Genomic DNA, 18170 nt, shown 5'->3' on the forward strand with positions numbered 1-18170 from the left:
GAAACGGCCTGTGTGGTTGTTGTTTGTTGCTTGCGGTTGGAATATTTATTTATTAAGTTTTTTTTAACGGGCACGTACTAGTATCTACAAGTACACTCACGATATGCCCATGACAGTGTATGCACAATCTGCGCACCGAGGAATTGTAGGCCTATGTAGTGATGGAGTGTAGGCCTATGTAGCAGGATGGAGTGGATATTTCCAAGTACATTGTACACGTGGCAATGTAATGGTATGTGAGCCTTGTTCAGTACATTTACATATCTATATTGGCAATACGAAAACAAATTTAAAGATGCTCCGCCTCATTTGTGTGAGGAGAGGTGCGAAGCTTGAACAGCAAATGTGCATTTGCCCCACATTTGCCCCACATTTGCTCCACATTTGCCCCACATTTGCCCCACATTTGCCCCACATTTGCTCCACATTTGCTCCACATTTGCTCCACATTTGCCCCACATTTGCCCCACATTTGCTCCACATTTGCTCCACATTTGCCCCACATTTGCCCCACATTTGCCCCACATTTGCCCCACATTTGCCCCACATTTGTCCCACATTTGCTCCATATTTGCCCCACATTTGCTCCACATTTGCCCCACATTTGCCCCACATTTGCCCCACATTTGCTCCACATTTGCCCCACATTTGCCCCACATTTGCCCCACATTTGCCCCACATTTGCCCCACATTTGCTCCACATTTGCCCCACATTTGCCCCACAGTTGCCCCACAGTTGCCCCACATTTGCCCCTCATTTGCTCCACATTTGCTTCACATTTGCTCCACATTTGCTCCACATTTGCCCCACATTTGCCCCACATTTGCTCCACATTTGCCCCACATTTGCCCCACATTTGCTCCACATTTGCTCCACATTTGCTCCACATTTGCTCCACATTTGCCCCACATTTGCCCCACATTTGCCCCACATTTGCGCAACATTTGCCCCACATTTGCCCCACATTTGCTCCACATTTGCTCCACATTTGCTCCACATTTGCCCCACATTTGCCCCACATTTGCACCACATTTGCCCCACATTTGCTCCACATTTGCCCCACATTTGCCCCACATTTGCACCACATTTGCCCCACATTTGCTCCACATTTGCTCCTGCTACATGCAATCTTGGTAAGGAGAGCGGTTGAGCTTTCTATGCTCTCTTGCTGGGGAGAGGAGTGGAGCTTACATCAATCAAGCAAGCGAACTCAGTTGTTTTTAATATACAACATGACAATATGTTCTGCAAATAAATTTTAAAGAGTGCAGTACTCAAATCTGCTCAATGAAGGTGCAGAAATGTGAGAATAAGCGCAACTGTTCCGAAAGAGCGCAATATACAGTATATATATATATATATATATATATATATATATATATATATATATATATATATATATATATATATATATATATATATATATATATATATATATATACAATCCTTGCTCTCTATGGTTTTATATTTTGGCATAAATCCAACCCAGGAACGTTTTGATTGTAACTTGTGTTTCAGAGCATTTGCACTTTATCTGTACACCTACTCATGAGTAATTTATTCCATCTTCAGGCGTTACAGTTTGGATTCATTTGAGAAATAGTCATTTGGGCTTTCATGAATCGATTTATTTAATTTAATTTAATTTTTATTTTTAACTTGTCTGCCTTGCTTTGATGCTCATTCTCCGATACTAGACGAAAAAGTAAGAGAGCCCTTCGGAACTACATGAAGGTTCAAACCCAACTCGAGAACCTTGAGATTACAGTGCGGGATCAATGCAAGAAGCAGTTTTCAGGCAAGTTTGGGTTGGTCATTTGTTCATCCTGCCATTTACTTACGCTGTCTCGTTCATATGATTGTTATGCTTATAGATGTAACATATCTGATTTGGATACTGTAAACTGATTAAACCAAGTGGGCTTTCAGATGGTTACTGATGTTTTCACTTTTTTTTTTACAGCCCATCAGTAAAGCAGAAATTACCGTAACGCGTCCCCTTCCTTCATCCCTCACACAGACTTGATGACTGAAATGGAAGATCTTTCAAGTGACCTGTTTGTTACTGGAATCCCTTTTCTTGATTATAAGACCTATCTTGAACGGATATTCTTTCCCGGGCAAAGAAATCCCATGGGCCATGATCTTGAGGTCCCCGTAGGGCGAAAGCACACGGTGGAGCAAGGCCTGCAGTTGCTCTCAAATCTCCTTTGCAGCAAGCCCTTCCTCACCACGGTACGTGCACACACAGCGTGGCATGCTACCATCCCAAAAATGGGAGGGAATACTGACTTACTATGGAACAAAAGTGCAAACAGGACTTTTGGTTTGAACAGCACAACTGAGTGAGCTGTGGTAAGATGTCGCCCTCCCTACTCCTGGTCCCCCTCTGTATATGTATCCGACTTGGTCCTTTTTTACAGGATATTAAATATATTTTCATTTGAAATTGCCCGCTCTATCATCAGAAGTGGGGAGGTCGAGGCGGGGAGATTGGGGGGAGATTTCTCAGAAAGGCCTCTGATTTTGCTCTCTCTCTCTCTATTCAACCGCTACTCTATATCTTTTCCATTCCGATCCCAGTTCATCCATACGCTGGAGGCCCAGCCCCGAGTGACGGCACGTGATCGCGGCCACGTGGCCTCCCTTCTCACCGTCGCGCTGTATGACAAGCTGGAGTACTACACGGACATCCTGCGCACGCTCGTGTCTGACCTGGTTGCTCATTACGTGGCCCGGAATCCCAAGCTTATGCTGCGCAGGTAACCAAGATACATACCTTTTCTCAAATACACAACTCGACTCCTTATCCTCTTCGACAGCTTTTCATGCCATCCTCAACCTTACTCTAGAAGAGACTCCAATGCTCGTACTTTAACTACAAAATCGAATTCATTTTTCGTGGTTGTGGGTGATATTGATGAATGGAGAATTCCTGAGACACATAACAGGTTTTAGAATCATCTATCGCACACGTTCCATGTTAATCGAAGCAATAATTGACCAAAATGAATGTAAGTGGCTTGAAATGAAATGTAAGTTATTCTGCAGACATATTATGTGTTTATTTAATCATCAAGTGATTTAACTTTGCCACAAATTGTTTTTTTTTTTGTTTTTTTTGAAGTCATTAAAATGCGGACGTGTCTGATTTTGAATTCTGACAAAGATGTCGAAGGGATAAAGTCGACGATGCAAACGATCATAGCTCGCAGTGATGTCATCATGAAGAACGCATCAAGCTAAAAGGAACTCAATAACCAGCTCTGGACGAATATAATATGTGAAAAAGTCACAATGACTGGAGAGGACATTGCTTGTTCCGACGCAAGGAGGCTGATGTGAACATAATGTCGTATATACAAATCTCTTTGCGGAGCAAGGCGAGAAGAATATTCAAGTCAATGCTGAGGACAATGACGTTTCTGTTCTCCTGATGTACTTTGTGTGAAAGTGGCATCGACCTGATGTCTCCCTCGAGGTGAAGAAGTTTGATGGCTCAGTCATAGACATTAACACTTCAGTCAAGGAACTTAGAGCTGCATGTGGTTACCTGCTCGCCGCACACGCATATATGATCTTTTTAAGAAAGGTAAAGCTTCAGTAATCACTGCTATCAAAAAGCAGAGAAACCTCCAGCTGCACATCTTTGGAAATCTGAATGCTGACATTAAAGAAGTTCTGGGAGTTGGTAAAGGTCTTTTTGTGTATGTATTCTCTATGGTAGCAACAAGGTTGCGACCATGGAGGACTTGCGCCATAAGACATTCGGTGGAAAATCAACCGACCCCCGTTCAACACTCCCACCAACCGAACCTGCGCTAGAGTGCCACATCCTTCGAGCTCATCTCCAATGCATTCTGCGCAAGGCAACAGATCAGAAAGATGAGCCGCCGGCTCTCGATATCGTGAAATTTGGATGGATGTTGGACGGTGGAATATTGCAACCTGAGAGTGGGATCGAAGAAAAACTTGCTCCAGAACTCGTGAAGGTGTTTGCACGGGTGCGATCCTGAAAAGCCTTGCGCCGGAGCTTCATGCAGCTCCAGGGAAGCAGGCTTTTGTTGAACTACTTATTGTAAATGTTCAGGAGACGCTGGCAACGTGTCAGATTGAATCCATACAGGAAGAGACTAATGTAGAATCATGTGGACATGCGGATGATTGGATCAGATGAACTGTGAGCAAAATGTCTTAACTCTTGTCAAGTGACTTGTGGAATTCATGGAACTCTTGTTGACTGATTTTGGGGTTTTTTTTACATGATCTGAGGCTCATAATGGAGCTGCCACACACACACACACACACACACACACACACACACACACACACACACACACACACACACACACACACACACACACACACACACACACACACACACACACACAAACATACAGATGAACATTTGTGACACAACACAAGACTGTTAGATGAGACAAAGAGCCACTGAGATTGGGGGAAATAGCGTCACTGCCCGGAGTACTCTGGGTACCAGCGACATCACAACAACGACTCTGCGTTTCTCACCGCACTCAGCGGGGCATTTCCTAAGGAGGAATTTCCTCCTCCCCATGGATGTGAATCTACCAGGATTGTCCATGCTGTTAACCTTTTAAATGCTGAACATCAAGCAAGGAAACAACCAGTACCGTTTGCGAAGTCATTGGCACGACCCGGCCGGGGGTTTAAACCACCAACCTCGCAGACTCGGAGCGGACTTGGCACCTTATTTGTTCATTTTGTACCACTATTGCTAAAGTAATCATAGATTTCATGTCTTTCAAAACACTGAAATGAGCCAATTAATTTTTTTATTTTTCTAGTGTATACTGTAACAGAGTAGAACCACGCAGTTTCTAACTCGGGACACCCTAATAAGTCAAAAACAGCCCAAAAAAAATCCTTGCAATCCAGACATTGCAAGGTTTGGCAAAAAAAAATTCAGCACTGTGCCACCTGATATAAGCTTTGTTTGAGGAAACTCAAATGATGTTAACAAACTTCAACACAGGATTGAGCATTTAACAAATCAGAACCTTGCTTGGGTATATCGATTTCCAGACTTGGTAGTGTAATGGTTCGAGCATCTGCTCCTAATCTCGCAGGTCAGCGGTTCAAACCCCAGCAGAGTCATGCCGCAAGACCTTTAAAATGGTACATGCTGCTTCCTTGCTTGATACTCAGGCTTCAAAAAGGGTAGAACATCATCAAACAACCAGAGGATAGCAAACATAGCACACACTTTGATATCATCCTCTTGTGTTGTAGTTCCTTGCAAGGGAACTCAAAATTGTATAATTGTCCTGTGTATCTGAGAATGAACGGTTGAAGTAGATCTGCATGTGGACTCACACACACACACACACATCACATCACAATAGCTTCTCCCATTCCTTAGGGAACGGATGAGGGTAATTTATCCATCACCTTCCCTGCATTCTTAATGAAGCTGGTGATGTAACGATGATTTGTGAATAAATGCATTCCTCTGAGAGCTTCACTTGGGCTTCGACAGGACGGAGACGGTGGCAGAGAAAATGCTTACCAACTGGATGTCCATTTGCCTGCATGGTTTCCTGAAGGTAAGTTGAAGCACTTCAAGGGTAGATGACCCGACGCAAGCGTTGTCGTTAAAAAGCGACATATCGGTCTCATTGTGTGTGTTGGTGGCAGGAACGTGCTGGAGAACCTTTGTTCCTGCTCTTCAGAGCTATCAAGCAACAGGTCGAGAAGGGTCCAGTGGACGCCATCCTGCGAAAAGCCAAGTACTCTCTCAATGATACCCGGCTCCTCGGAGATGATGTCGATTACCATGGAATGGTACATTGTTACTTCTCTAACCTTTTTACCAAATTTCTCACCTGCTACAGCTTTATTTTACCTTATTATACTTTCTTCATAAATATTTAATCAACTTGATGCATTGCTTCAGCCGAGCTCAATGAATCAATCCTTTTGTTGTCACCATTCAGAACCAAATAGCACAGTGGTTCCTCGTCGTCGGACAAATAACAACTCAAAACGACTTGTCAACATTTCAATATTTTATCATTTCCAGCAACCCACCAGATTGCCTCTGCTCTAACTGACAACATTCAAACATGTTGCTGGGTATAAACGTAGATTTATAATTTGACAAAGTAGTTCACTTGGTCACATGCTTGCCACTGAGCCGTATACTCCTCGGCCGCAATTCGCAGCAAAAAGTACATCCAAGCTAAAACTTCCCACCGTAGCACATTGCCAGAAGGGGTCGTCCATTGTGGAAGGACATTAAGAGTGATGGTTCTTAATCATGGATAAAATTGCACCATGTTGTCTTGTACTTCTTCCGTCACGTACAGCACATGGCTGCAGGTAACATCATTTGCTGTGCCGCAGCTATGCCCCTGATGCAGAGCCCCTTATAAGTTAGAGCAGGAATTTGTAATTTGTTTACGATGCCAGCAATAGCTCACCTACTCTTGGCGGAGGACACCGTAGATTTTTTTTACCGTCCACCAACTCATGCTGGCAGGTGGGATGCTCAGTTTTGCGGCCATCCGAGGGACGGCACACCCTGCCTGTGAAACTCCATGATTACAGTTTATATCTGGGTCAGGATTCAAACCTAGCAGAGACTGCTCATGCAAGTGTACATACTTTTTGACTGTTCTGCTAGCCTTGCACCATGTTATCTTTCGTTGGAGTATGTCTTTCGACATAACGTAAACTATATCCATTGACGGTCTGAAGCCCGAATCCTATCCAGGTTCCTCCTGATGACTCCATCTTTGCTCCTTTACTTCATCGGGTTCCTTCTCGGTCTTCCATTTCATTATTTCACGGGTCATAACCAATGAAGATGATCCTCAAAGCATGGAATCTGTTCTTGCATACGGCAGCTTGGCTGCTGGGAAGCTATCATTTCTTGGAAGCGTGGCTGTGCCACTGATGCCGTGCCCCTGTTCCAGTACACTGGTACTCATTTCACTGAACTCGGTAGGACGACAGGCTGAGTCAACCCCACCTGATGTTAATTCAGTGGAAAACGGAGTTGAACTCAGGACCCGAAGATCTCAAGCCAGCCACCCAAACCACTAAGCCAACACCAGGCTTAAAGCGTGGAATGGTAGACTATTACATCACACCTGTCTCACAAAATTGTGTCTATCAGGTATAACATGAGCGACAGTGTCCGTCCGAGGTGTTGCCGAAGATTGGCGTATGCTATTTAACATCGAAGAAAAGTCGAGTTAATAACCTTGCACACTTCATTACAGACCCAATACAATGTTGAAGCGTATAAACATTTTACTTCTGCACGATCCACCCGCAGTAGCATGCAGATACTGGATATCGCGGCATTTTACACACTTCGGTGATGAGTCCTTATCGGTAAGAAAAGTAAAATTGCTTGGCCACCTGTGCTGAAATGTCTAAGACTCCAAACCCATGCAGCAATGAGCCTGATGTTTAAGTGGACAAGAGGTGTGGTGGCGAGGGAAAGGGGTACGGCTGGTGATGGTTGGTGGAAGCCAGACATGGTTTACATTTGCTGATAGATAATCTTGCTCAGAAATGATAATCATAATCCATTAAAAGCTGCAAAACAGAAATTTTGCCTCAATCTTCTTCCTGCATCCAGCTCGCGCTCTACCTGCACTGGACAGGTGCAGTGCATCTTGTCAAAGTACAGAGCATCATGGCAGGCAAACTTATCTCTTCCACACATTTCCAAACTTCCACTATGGGAAGGCATGACCAGTTCACACGCAGAGAACATACGTTCCCTTACAAGGAACTGCAACGCAGGAGGAGGCGACTAGGCCCATAAAATCCTGCACCATGGTTGCCAACATGTGGTCGTTTGTCTGTGCTCCATCCTTTTTGAAATGCTGAGCATCAAGCGAGGAAGCAGCACGAACCATTTGGTATGATTCTCCCAGTGTATGAACCACCGATCTCCCAGACTCAGAGCACGTACTCAGAGCCACCTATTAATTATCCGTCACCAATCCTTTCAACCGGCAGAACCTGGTCACTCGGCCTTGTAACAAGGCGCGTGTTGATTTTGTCACATCAGAAGCTGCAGTCTCTTCACGATTTATTAAACTGAATGTAAATGTCGTGGAATGTGAGTCCAAGACGAGTAGGATGGAGTCGATGACCCTGCGCTAATATAATGTGTGACCTCGTTGTTGATTTCAGGTGCTGAACGCCACGGTGGAAAACTCTGGAGAAGATGGACCTACGGTGGTGCGGGTTTTGGATTGTGATACAATCTCGCAGGTCAAGGAAAAGATTCTCGACCAGGTTTATCGTAACGTACCATTCTCACAGCGGCCACAGGTGGATGCTGTCGACCTTGGTGAGTAGGCTGACTACCTTCTGTTGATGATGTGTTCGAGATGTTCAGGATGTTGAGTCGTCGGTTTGTGAGGTGTTGGTGTCTGAGAGGTAATTCCACCGTTTTTGTAATATACTGTGCAGTATTGTTTTGTAACTCTGCTTTGTCTGTTAAAAGGGTAACTTGATGGTGAATGCAGGTTTCCATGAATGCCTCACTCTCTCCCACATGTCTCAGAATGGCATTCGCCAACAGCTCGACACTTCACACTGTCTGACGAGGATCGAACGTCTGCGTCTCAGGGCTGCTGGAAAAGAATTAACACGTTACGGCATTACGAGGTAACATCAACGTCACACGGGCCACGTTGTTGTTTTTAGCTCACCTGTTCGAAGAACACAGAGCTATCGCGATATCCCCGGCGTGAGCGTGAAAATGTTAAAGTTTTTGGTGCAAGTTATTTTTTCCTTTCTCATGTTTTTATCACCACACTATTTTTTATACGCCCGATATATATATATATATATCGGGGCGTATTATGTGATACCGGTTGTCCATCCATCTGTCTGTCTGTCCGTCCGTCCATCCGTCCGTCCGTTCCTGTCCGCACTCTAACTCCCAAAGTTTTCAACTTTCACCTTTCATATTTGGTACATAGGTACAGACTGTGGAGACGGTGTGTCGCGACATACATTCATCATCTAAAGTGGTTGCCATGGCAACCAGGATGCTGTTTTCCATCCGTTCCTGTCCGTACTCTAACTCCCAAAGTTTTCAACTTTCACCTTTCATATTTGGTACATAGGTACAGACTGTGGAGACGGTGCGTCTCGACATACGTTCGTCATCTAAAGTGGTTGCCATGGCAACCAGGATGCTGTTTTCCATGTAGTAGCACAATTCTGTATATACCTTCTTGTTCGGGCGTATATTGTGCTCACTTGCGCTCTTGTTACTGATTACAATATACAAATACATATATTGCTTTAAAATTATTTGGATCCGACTTCATTGCAATGCTTTATAAAAAATATTAATTATTAGACTAGTCTTTTAAAAACGATAAATGTATAAACAGGCGAGCCTTGGGTGGCTTCGACACCAACTCTGGTTGGTAATCTCATGGCCCGTTTGCACAACAAACTGTTCCTGTTCCTGTGTTGGATGAAGAACTCGTCTTGCTGATGAAGACTAGTGTTGATCTGCATCGGCGGATAGGGGGAACAATGTTTGATACTACAGGATGTTGATCGAGGTACGCTAGCCAAGGTGAGGAGAAGCTGACGTTTCGAGCAAAAAAATGAAGATTTAACGCCAAAAACATGAGAGTCTCCTTTCTTCCCATAGCGGTTAACATACCTCGATCTCAACGTCCTGTCAATTTCATCCGATGTTCCTGTATTGGAACAGCTTAAGCACTGCCCTCTCCCAACTAAATCCTGCATTCCGCAAGGAAAAGCCACTTTCAACCAGGCCAGTGAAGTGTTCTTGTTCGACACTTTCCCATCTCAATTCGACCGATGGAAACGGTTGGTCTTGTCATGTCATGATGTTCACACAGGCCTCTGTAATACCAAGAAAGAGAAAACAGACAATTTGGTGATTGTCTCCTCTTGGTGCTCTTTCAAGATAAAAGAGTTCCCCGCATTTGCTGAAACTGAACTGGCGTCAAGTTTGAGGAATGAAAAGGTGTTCTTTCACATTTCCATGGACGACTGCACGCACCGTTCTGCAAAACAATATCTGCATGCGATGCCAAAGATGCTATTTTAGAACAATCAAATTGAAGGCCCACAAGAGGACAATCAAGGTAGCGCCAGAAGAAGCCCATACTGTGAGCAAATCGATGTTCGTCTTGGGAAAAGGTCTCCAGTGGCTCATCATGCGTACATAATGGTACACTCGCCCAAAGCCCTTGAAAGTGTAGCACCATACGGTAGGCTATGTTCATGGCTCAGAACATCATTGAATATTTACTCCGCTTGGAGTAGGACACCTTGTGCGGTACAAACGAGGCATTGCTGTGTTGCTTTTCTATCAATGCATCAACCCAAACAGTTGCCTGTTACTCTGACCAAGTTTCCATGTTTCAGACATTAAGTGATATGATAGTATTTGAACTTTCCATTGCACTGATATTGTTTTTTTGTGTTGATCAGATCCAGGAAGGAGCGACCATGTTCCTAGTTCCCAGTTCCCCAGAGAATCAGATGAATCCACATCCGTACCGAGACATGACCGTGGCAGCTTGTACGTACAGTACTGCTTTTAATATAGCATCGCTCTTTTCGATATACTAGATGCTTATTAAGTGGCTAACAATTGTATTTATACACTTTTTAAAAGTTTTACTCTATCCTCTGTCAGTGAGGGGGGAGGTGAGGGGGAGGGTGGTCATGTGTATGTGCATGTGTGCAGTTGAGTTCCATTTGTATTCAAAGTCCTTTTCAGCTCTTATCCTGTACACCACCCAAGTGTAGGTAAACATGTATACGTCCAATTTTCTCCAAATTTCCCTCAAGTGTTTATTAAACAATGCTAGCGACCATTAGGAATGGGGTTGTGCATCAAATAAAGGTCACAGCTGCGCCGTAAGGGCGTCAGGGACAATGTTGCATGTCACACTTGAAGGGAGACATCACATATGAGGCCCCAATATGCAAGTTGTAAACAATCCATATACAGTCCACATATAATGTGCTGGCGAGAAAAATCTGACAGGCAACGGGATGTATGTATCATTCATGCGTAAACACTCATTTAAGCACCTTTATTAGCTGAAGGTCATTGCGGCTTTGCGAGCGGCCTACCTGGAGGCCTAGCTAGTCGAGGCGGCCCAGGTCCGTTCGTCTGTGGAGGATGCGATAAGCATAGAATTGGGTTTCCTCCAAATTTCTTTCAGTCGTAGTAGGTTACGAAACATTTCATTAGGTCACGAAACCTCCATCGTGCGACCTTAAGTCCTCCTGTCAAGTTTGGTTGAGATTGGATAAATAACGATCGAATGTATCACAGTCAAAAAGACAGACAGACCAAATGATGTATTTTAGTTTGATTATTGCTACAAGGTGAGGATCAAACCTCAATATAATTGCTGTTTCATCGTAATAAAAATCATAATACTCTTGTTTCATCATCGTAATACTCTTGAGTGCTGCTATGGATGATCGTTAACACTAACAGCCAAATGACATCATCTCCAAGTTGGGAGATATGATGCACAATCCACATTTTAACTGAATTATTTTTTTTAACGGTATCTCCCATTCCTTCATCCCTCTATTCTCTTGTCTGTGGAACTGACTCCCTTCTAGTCCTTCTCGTCCTTCGATATAGTATTGCCCACAGTCACCTCTTGCTTTCTGCTATACTCACCGTGACACCATCTCCCTCACCCTAGCCCACCACTTTCCTTCCGACCACTCAACCATTCATGTGCGATGTCTTTGTGTCCCTGTTCCCACTTGATCTCCTGTCTGTCTGTGAACCGACTGCCCTCTGGCATTTGGCTCCTCCATAGTCCATTCTGTATGCAAAAACAGAAACTGTAATTTAAATCTTAAATTAACAACCACCTTCATTTCATTTTCCTGTTTCTATGCTCGGCCTCACATTTACTGATCTTGTCTCTTCCTCTGGGTGTGGCATGAGGCTGCAGTTAGCATCGGTTTCTCGCAGGGGCGTGATGGTGCTGCTGCTGATGCGGTGCCCCAGTAGGTTGGAGCAGGAATTGGGAATTTGCTTTGGGTTCCAGTGATAAATCTGACTCGACTCATTGTGAAAGACACCGTGGGATCTTTAACATCCACGACTTAATGCTAGCAGATGGGACACCCAGTTTATCGTTCATCCGAGGAACAGTGCGCACACACACACACACACACACACACACACACACACACACACACACACACACACACACACACACACACACACACACACACACACATTGATGGATCATGAAAACACCAGGATGAGAGTTTATACTTGGTACCTGGGTCGAGGTTCAAACACAGGCTAAACATCGCACGGGTGAATACACATACACTGAGGCTATCATTGTAACCCCCCCTCAGATTGACTGATCCACCTTGACAAGGCAGTCAACTAATTTTATTGTAATGCAGGTGTGTTGCTAGTGAAACCTTGAAGTGATGCTGTTTTATTTCTAAATAATTTGTAATTGTCCTTTTGATACAACTTTTGTATGGAAAACATAAAAATACAGGTGTGTGTGTGTGTGTGTGTGTGTGTGTGTGTGTGTGTGTGTGTGTGTGTGTGTGTGTGTGTGTGTGTGTGTGTGTGTGTGTGTGTGTGTGTGTGTGTGTGTGTGTGTGTGTGTGTGTGTGTGTGTGTGTGTATACTGATCAACTTAGCAAAAAAGCCACAGAGACCACAATATAACCAGCACACTGTGATGATTGGCACGCTTTCAAAGCAGGCATGGAGTCCGTGAGTGATGAAGAGGACTGTGTGAGGAAGTGGCATCTTGTAAAAGGAGTGGAGGAAGCAGACACAATGGCGATGCGGAAAGGAAGTGAACAGGAGCGCGGGCAGGGCAAAGTCATTGCAGAGATCTACCTCACCCGCCTGCTTTCCATGAAGGCAAGTTCACATTCAGTGCAGCATCTGGCAGGAAACTGACATTTCAGGAGGGAAAAGGGGGGGGGTTGAAGAGGGAGAGAGGAATGTAGGTAAGATGAGGGTAAGGAGTAGATGGACGATGTGGAGAGTACAAGTGAGATAGCAGAAGGGAAAGTAGGTGAGATGGGAATGTAGATGACATGAGATGGGAGAGGAATGTAGGTGAGATGTGAGATGGGAATGTAGGTGAGATGTGAGATGGGAATGTTGGTGAGATGGGAATGTAGGTGAGATGTGAGATGGGAATGTTGGTGAGATGGGCCAGGGGAACCTAACTCGTGATGATGATTTTTTTTTTCTTCTGGCAAACAATCAGGGCATACTGCAAAACTTTGTGGACGGGCTGTTTTCCATGGTACTGAATGCCCATGGCTCTGTGCCTCTTGCCGTCAAATATTTCTTTGACTTTCTTGATGAAGAGGCAGAGAGACATGGAGTTGCTGACCAGGAAACTCTGCACATCTGGAAAACTAACAGGTCTGTGAGGGTTAGCAAGAAATGGAAATTAAATTAACGAAACATGGTTACTTTAACTATGTTACTGGTACACACATTTATAACATGAAATGCCCTGCAAAGGAAATCGACCTGATCTAAGCACAGTAATTTGTCTTTTTTTTAAGCTCTGCCCCGTTTATCCACTCCCTGCCCCATTTATCCACTCCCTGTCCCGTTTATCCACTCCCTGCCCCGTTTATCCACTCCCTGCCCCATTTATCCACTCCCTGCCCCATTTATCCACTCCCTGCCCCATTTATCCACTCCCTGCCCCGTTTATCCACTCCCTGTCCCGTTTATCCACTCCCTGCCCCATTTATCCACTCCCTGCCCCATTTATCCACTCCCTGCCCCATTTATCCACTCCCTGTCCCGTTTATCCACTCCCTGCCCCGTTTATCCACTCCCTGCCCCGTTTATCCACTCCCTGCCCCGTTTATCCACTCCCTGCCCCGTTTATCCACTCCCTGCCCCGTTTATCCACTCCCTGTCCTGTTTATCCACTCCCTGTCCTGTTTATCCACTCCCTGTCCTGTTTATCCACTCCCTGCCCCGTTTATCCACTCCCTGCCCCGTTTATCCACTCCCTGCCCCGTTTATCCACTCCCTGCCCCGTTTATCCACTCCCTGCCCCGTTTATCCACTCCCTGCCCCGTTTATCCACTCCCTGCCCCGTTTATCCACTCCCTGCCCCGTTTATCCACTCCCTGCCCCGTTTATCCACTCCCTGCCCCGTTTATCCACTCCCTGCCCCGTTTATCCACTCCCTGCCCCGTTTATCCACTCCCTGCCCCGTTTATCCATTCCCTGTCCCGTTTATCCACTCCCTGCCCCGTTTATCCACTCCCTGCCCCGTTTATCCACTCCCTGCCCCGTTTATCCACTCCCTGCCCCGTTTATCCACTCCCTGCCCCGTTTATCCACTCCCTGTCCCGTTTATCCACTCCCTGTCCCGTTTATCCACTCCCTGTCCCGTTTATCCACTCCCTGCCCCGTTTATCCACTCCCTGTCCCGTTTATCCACTCCCTGCCCCGTTTATCCACTCCCTGCCCCGTTTATCCACTCCCTGCCCCGTTTATCCACTCCCTGTCCCGTTTATCCACTCCCTGCCCCGTTTATCCACTCCCTGTCCCGTTTATCCACTCCCTGTCCTGTTTATCCACTCCCTGCCCCGTTTATCCACTCCCTGTCCCATTCATCCACTCCCTGCTCCGTTTATCCACTCCCTGCCCCGTTTATCCACTCCCTGTCCCGTTTATCCACTCCCTGCCCCGTTTATCCACTCCCTGCCCCGTTTATCCACTCCCTGTCCCATTCATCCACTCCCTGCTCCGTTTATCCACTCCCTGCCCCGTTTATCCACTCCCTGCCCCGTTTATCCACTCCCTGTCCCGTTTATCCACTCCCTGTCCCATTCATCCACTCCCTGTCCTGTTTATCCACTCCCTGTCCTGTTTATCCACTCCCTGCCCCGTTTATCCACTCCCTGTCCCATTCATCCACTCCCTGCCCCGTTTATCCACTCCCTGTCCCATTCATCCACTCCCTGCTCCGTTTATCCACTCCCTGCCCCGTTTATCCACTCCCTGCCCCGTTTATCCACTCCCTGTCCCATTCATCCACTCCCTGCTCCGTTTATCCACTCCCTGTCCCGTATGTGTTTTATGGAACTTTTGGGAGGTTTTTTGTTTGTTTTTTTTTTGCCTTAAAAAGAGTGAATTAAAATCTTCTTAGTTTTTGATGTGCCTTACATTTTAAAATATGCCGCAAATATCATTACTTATCGATGTGATCATCTCGGCCAATCTCCACCCCTCAGCCTTCCACTGCGATTCTGGGTGAACATCATCAAGAACCCGCAGTTTGTGTTTGACATCCAGGTGTCCGACATCGTAGACTCAGCCTTGACGGTCATTGCCCAGACCTTCATGGATTCGTGCACCACTGTGGACCAAAAACTCGGGCGGGTATGGAGCGAGATTGTTGAACGAGGAAAACGTAAATGGAATGGATTGCTGCTTCGTTTTGAGACAACTGCGCATCTTCTGAACAAGGACCTGTTTTCTTTCCCGCAGGACTCTCCGATCAATAAGCTCCTGTATGCTCGCGAAATACCGCGTTACAAGAAGATGGTAGAAAAGTGAGTTATCACGCATTGTGTCCTCCTTATTCTGTTGGAATAAACCCAAATTTTGAATGGTGGAGCCCTCCTGGCCCATGTGTGTTTGAGGTTCCAAGTCGTATTTAACCTGGTGTTGGCTTAGTGGTTAGGGTGGTGGCTTGAGATCCTAGGGTCCTGAGTTCAAGCCCCGTTGGCTGCTGAATTAACGCCAGGGGGTTGACTCAGCCTGTCATCCTTCTGAGGTCGGTGAAATGAGCACCGGTGTAGCACACCCCAAAAAAAATCTGCACACGAAGGTCCAGGGTATCGATGGATTGACTGAATCTGGTGTTGGTGTGGCATCGACGTGATGGGCCGAACGGCCTTCTCCTGTGCCTTAATTCCTTGTAAATCCTTGTAAATATGTACACATCATTAAGGACAGAATGTACACAGATTTGTGAGACTTCCACTGATTAATGAATGCCAATTTTTAGATCATAATGGCAGATATATATATATATATATATATATATATATATATATATATATATATATATATATATTTAATTTTTTTTTAACTGAGACAGTTTCAATACACCCAACACATTAGTGCTGTCTCCAACATTTTCCATTTCTCTTCCCACTTCATTGAAAAGGTAATTTTTAAAAACAAAAGTCTGTCTTTGCAGGTACATTCAGTACTTGTATAAGTGTTTACCTTCCTTTCTTGTGATTCCCCAATGATGTACTGTATCTACCGCCTCAAACTGTGAGCGTCATCCTCAACGTGTAAACGACTCGTCGAAATAAGAAATCTTTCACTGCGAGCTGTGAAGTCTATTCTCAACTTGTAAATGATTTCTCTGTCAAAAATGACTAGTTTTGTGTACCTTGCAGGTACTTTGTGGATGTGAGACAAATGGCACCTGTAAGTGATCAGGAGATGAACACGGCACTCACGGATGAGGCTCGGGTATGTTTTGTACATTTGAACAATTTTGATAGTGTTTGAAAAGGTTCTGTTTGGTGTTGCTCCAAACTCTCTCGTGGCCCAGGTTTCAATAATGTAAACGGTAAATGATTGTTCATAAGAATGGATATTCTTCGTGGATTAACCGGAATTACGCTATGTGTGTTCTTCCTAACCGGGATTACTGTGTGTGTGTGTTTGTTAATAAATGCAGTTTAAGGACACATCTACACCTGTATTCATTGATCACCTTTAGTGCGTGCATGCTACGCTTCGTCATATTGGAAATCTGGACATCTTTTAGGTTTATAATGGGGAGTGCTTAAAAACAGGAATAACTGTCCCACGAAGGCTTGGTTGATCAAGGAGAAAGTAAGTGCAGTCACGTTGTGAAAGCAGAAGAATCTTTTAAAGCCATCATGCCTGGGGAGCATGCCCTGGATTCAAAATGTGGTACCCATCTCAATCCTCCAGGTAGATGCGAGAACGTGAGAGTATGCACCCAATGCTTTCCAGCACTTGAGGAAGTCTTACACTGCAGCATATAAATACTGCTAGTAAAAGTCAGAAAAAAAACAAAACATTAAAAACAAGAACAAGTTCGAATTGCGAACATACCCCGTGGGTGCTCATTCGTACACCTCTCAGGTGAGCGGCAGCACGGACGACAGATAGTTTTGAAATATCGTAAGATTTTCATCGCATCAGAAAAAGAAACCAGAACACCTCGCAAGAGTGAGGCTAGTATCATCATTTGCGACTTAATTTTGCGTTGGTCATCGCCCAGCGCATTTAATTATTTTTTTTTTTTAATTACAATTTTAAGAAAATGGACCGAAAGGGCTGGAATCGCACTTTGGGCTCAGTTAATGCCTGGGGGATGGTCTCTTGAATGTACCTGTCAAGTTTTTGGTTCGGTTCCGTCCACTAATCGAGAAATAGCAATTTTAATAAAATGGCCCAAAATGGGCCGTTCCTCGGCCCAAAGGCCCGGAGTAGCACTTTGGGCTCAGTTAATGCCTGCACATATGTGTCTAGTATATACCTGTCTACTTTAATTAAATTCTGTTCACGAATAATGGAGAAATAGACGTTCAAATGAACTGCACACAAGAAAAGAGAGAACGCGAGCGGCGCTTCGACCCCGTGGGGTAAAAAGAACACTCAGATTGCAGACCCTCGCCAGGACTCGATTTGTGTGGTGTTTGTGTAGTTTTGTGTGGTGTATTTTGGGTAGCATTTGTGTTCTGGTGTGAGACATAACAATAACTGCTGGCAGTGATGAACAGTACCAAGACGTCCCGCTTTGACGCAACCCCGCTTTGATCGGACACCTGACCCTGACCCATGACATTTTTTCATTATTATTCAATGAAGTTTAGAATTGGAAGCCTGGTGTTGGCTTAGTGGTTAGGGTGGTGGCTTGGGATCCAAGGGTCCCGAGTTCAAGACCCGTTGGCTGCTGAATTAACACCAGGGGGTTGACTCAGCCTGTCATCCTTCCGAGGTCGTCGAAATGAGTACCAGTGTACTGGTCCCGGTGTATGCCCCGGTTAGAATAGGTGTACCATATCCCTGTGTGTCGAAAGAGGCGACCAGGGTTGGCGTCAGGAAGGGCAT

At 45.1% G+C, this 18170-nt stretch overlaps 1 protein-coding gene across 5 annotated transcripts in view; it reads left to right on the top strand.

The window, feature by feature from the left end:
• LOC147020032 (plexin-B3-like) overlaps positions 1–18170 on the top strand; it is a 147726-nt gene that overhangs the window by 120844 nt on the left and 8712 nt on the right. For 4 of the 5 annotated variants that reach the window (XM_085894979.1, XM_085894982.1, XM_085894977.1 and 1 more), the window contains 13 exons: positions 1699–1799; positions 2022–2236; positions 2585–2763; positions 5520–5586; positions 5678–5824; positions 8195–8354; positions 8571–8674; positions 10493–10583; positions 12772–12938; positions 13294–13454; positions 15296–15443; positions 15552–15616; positions 16478–16553. In XM_085894979.1, coding sequence (XP_085751105.1) covers positions 1699–1799; positions 2022–2236; positions 2585–2763; positions 5520–5586; positions 5678–5824; positions 8195–8354; positions 8571–8674; positions 10493–10583; positions 12772–12938; positions 13294–13454; positions 15296–15443; positions 15552–15616; positions 16478–16553 — 1681 coding nt within the window. The remainder of the gene's footprint in view (positions 1–1698; positions 1800–2021; positions 2237–2584; positions 2764–5519; positions 5587–5677; positions 5825–8194; positions 8355–8570; positions 8675–10492; positions 10584–12771; positions 12939–13293; positions 13455–15295; positions 15444–15551; positions 15617–16477; positions 16554–18170) is intronic. The other variant, XM_085894978.1, reaches the window with a different exon arrangement.

Source organism: Eptatretus burgeri, chromosome 9, assembly GCF_056783735.1.
Source record: "Eptatretus burgeri isolate ZD-2024b chromosome 9, Ebu_testis_v1, whole genome shotgun sequence".
NCBI classification, from domain to species: domain Eukaryota; kingdom Metazoa; phylum Chordata; class Myxini; order Myxiniformes; family Myxinidae; genus Eptatretus; species Eptatretus burgeri.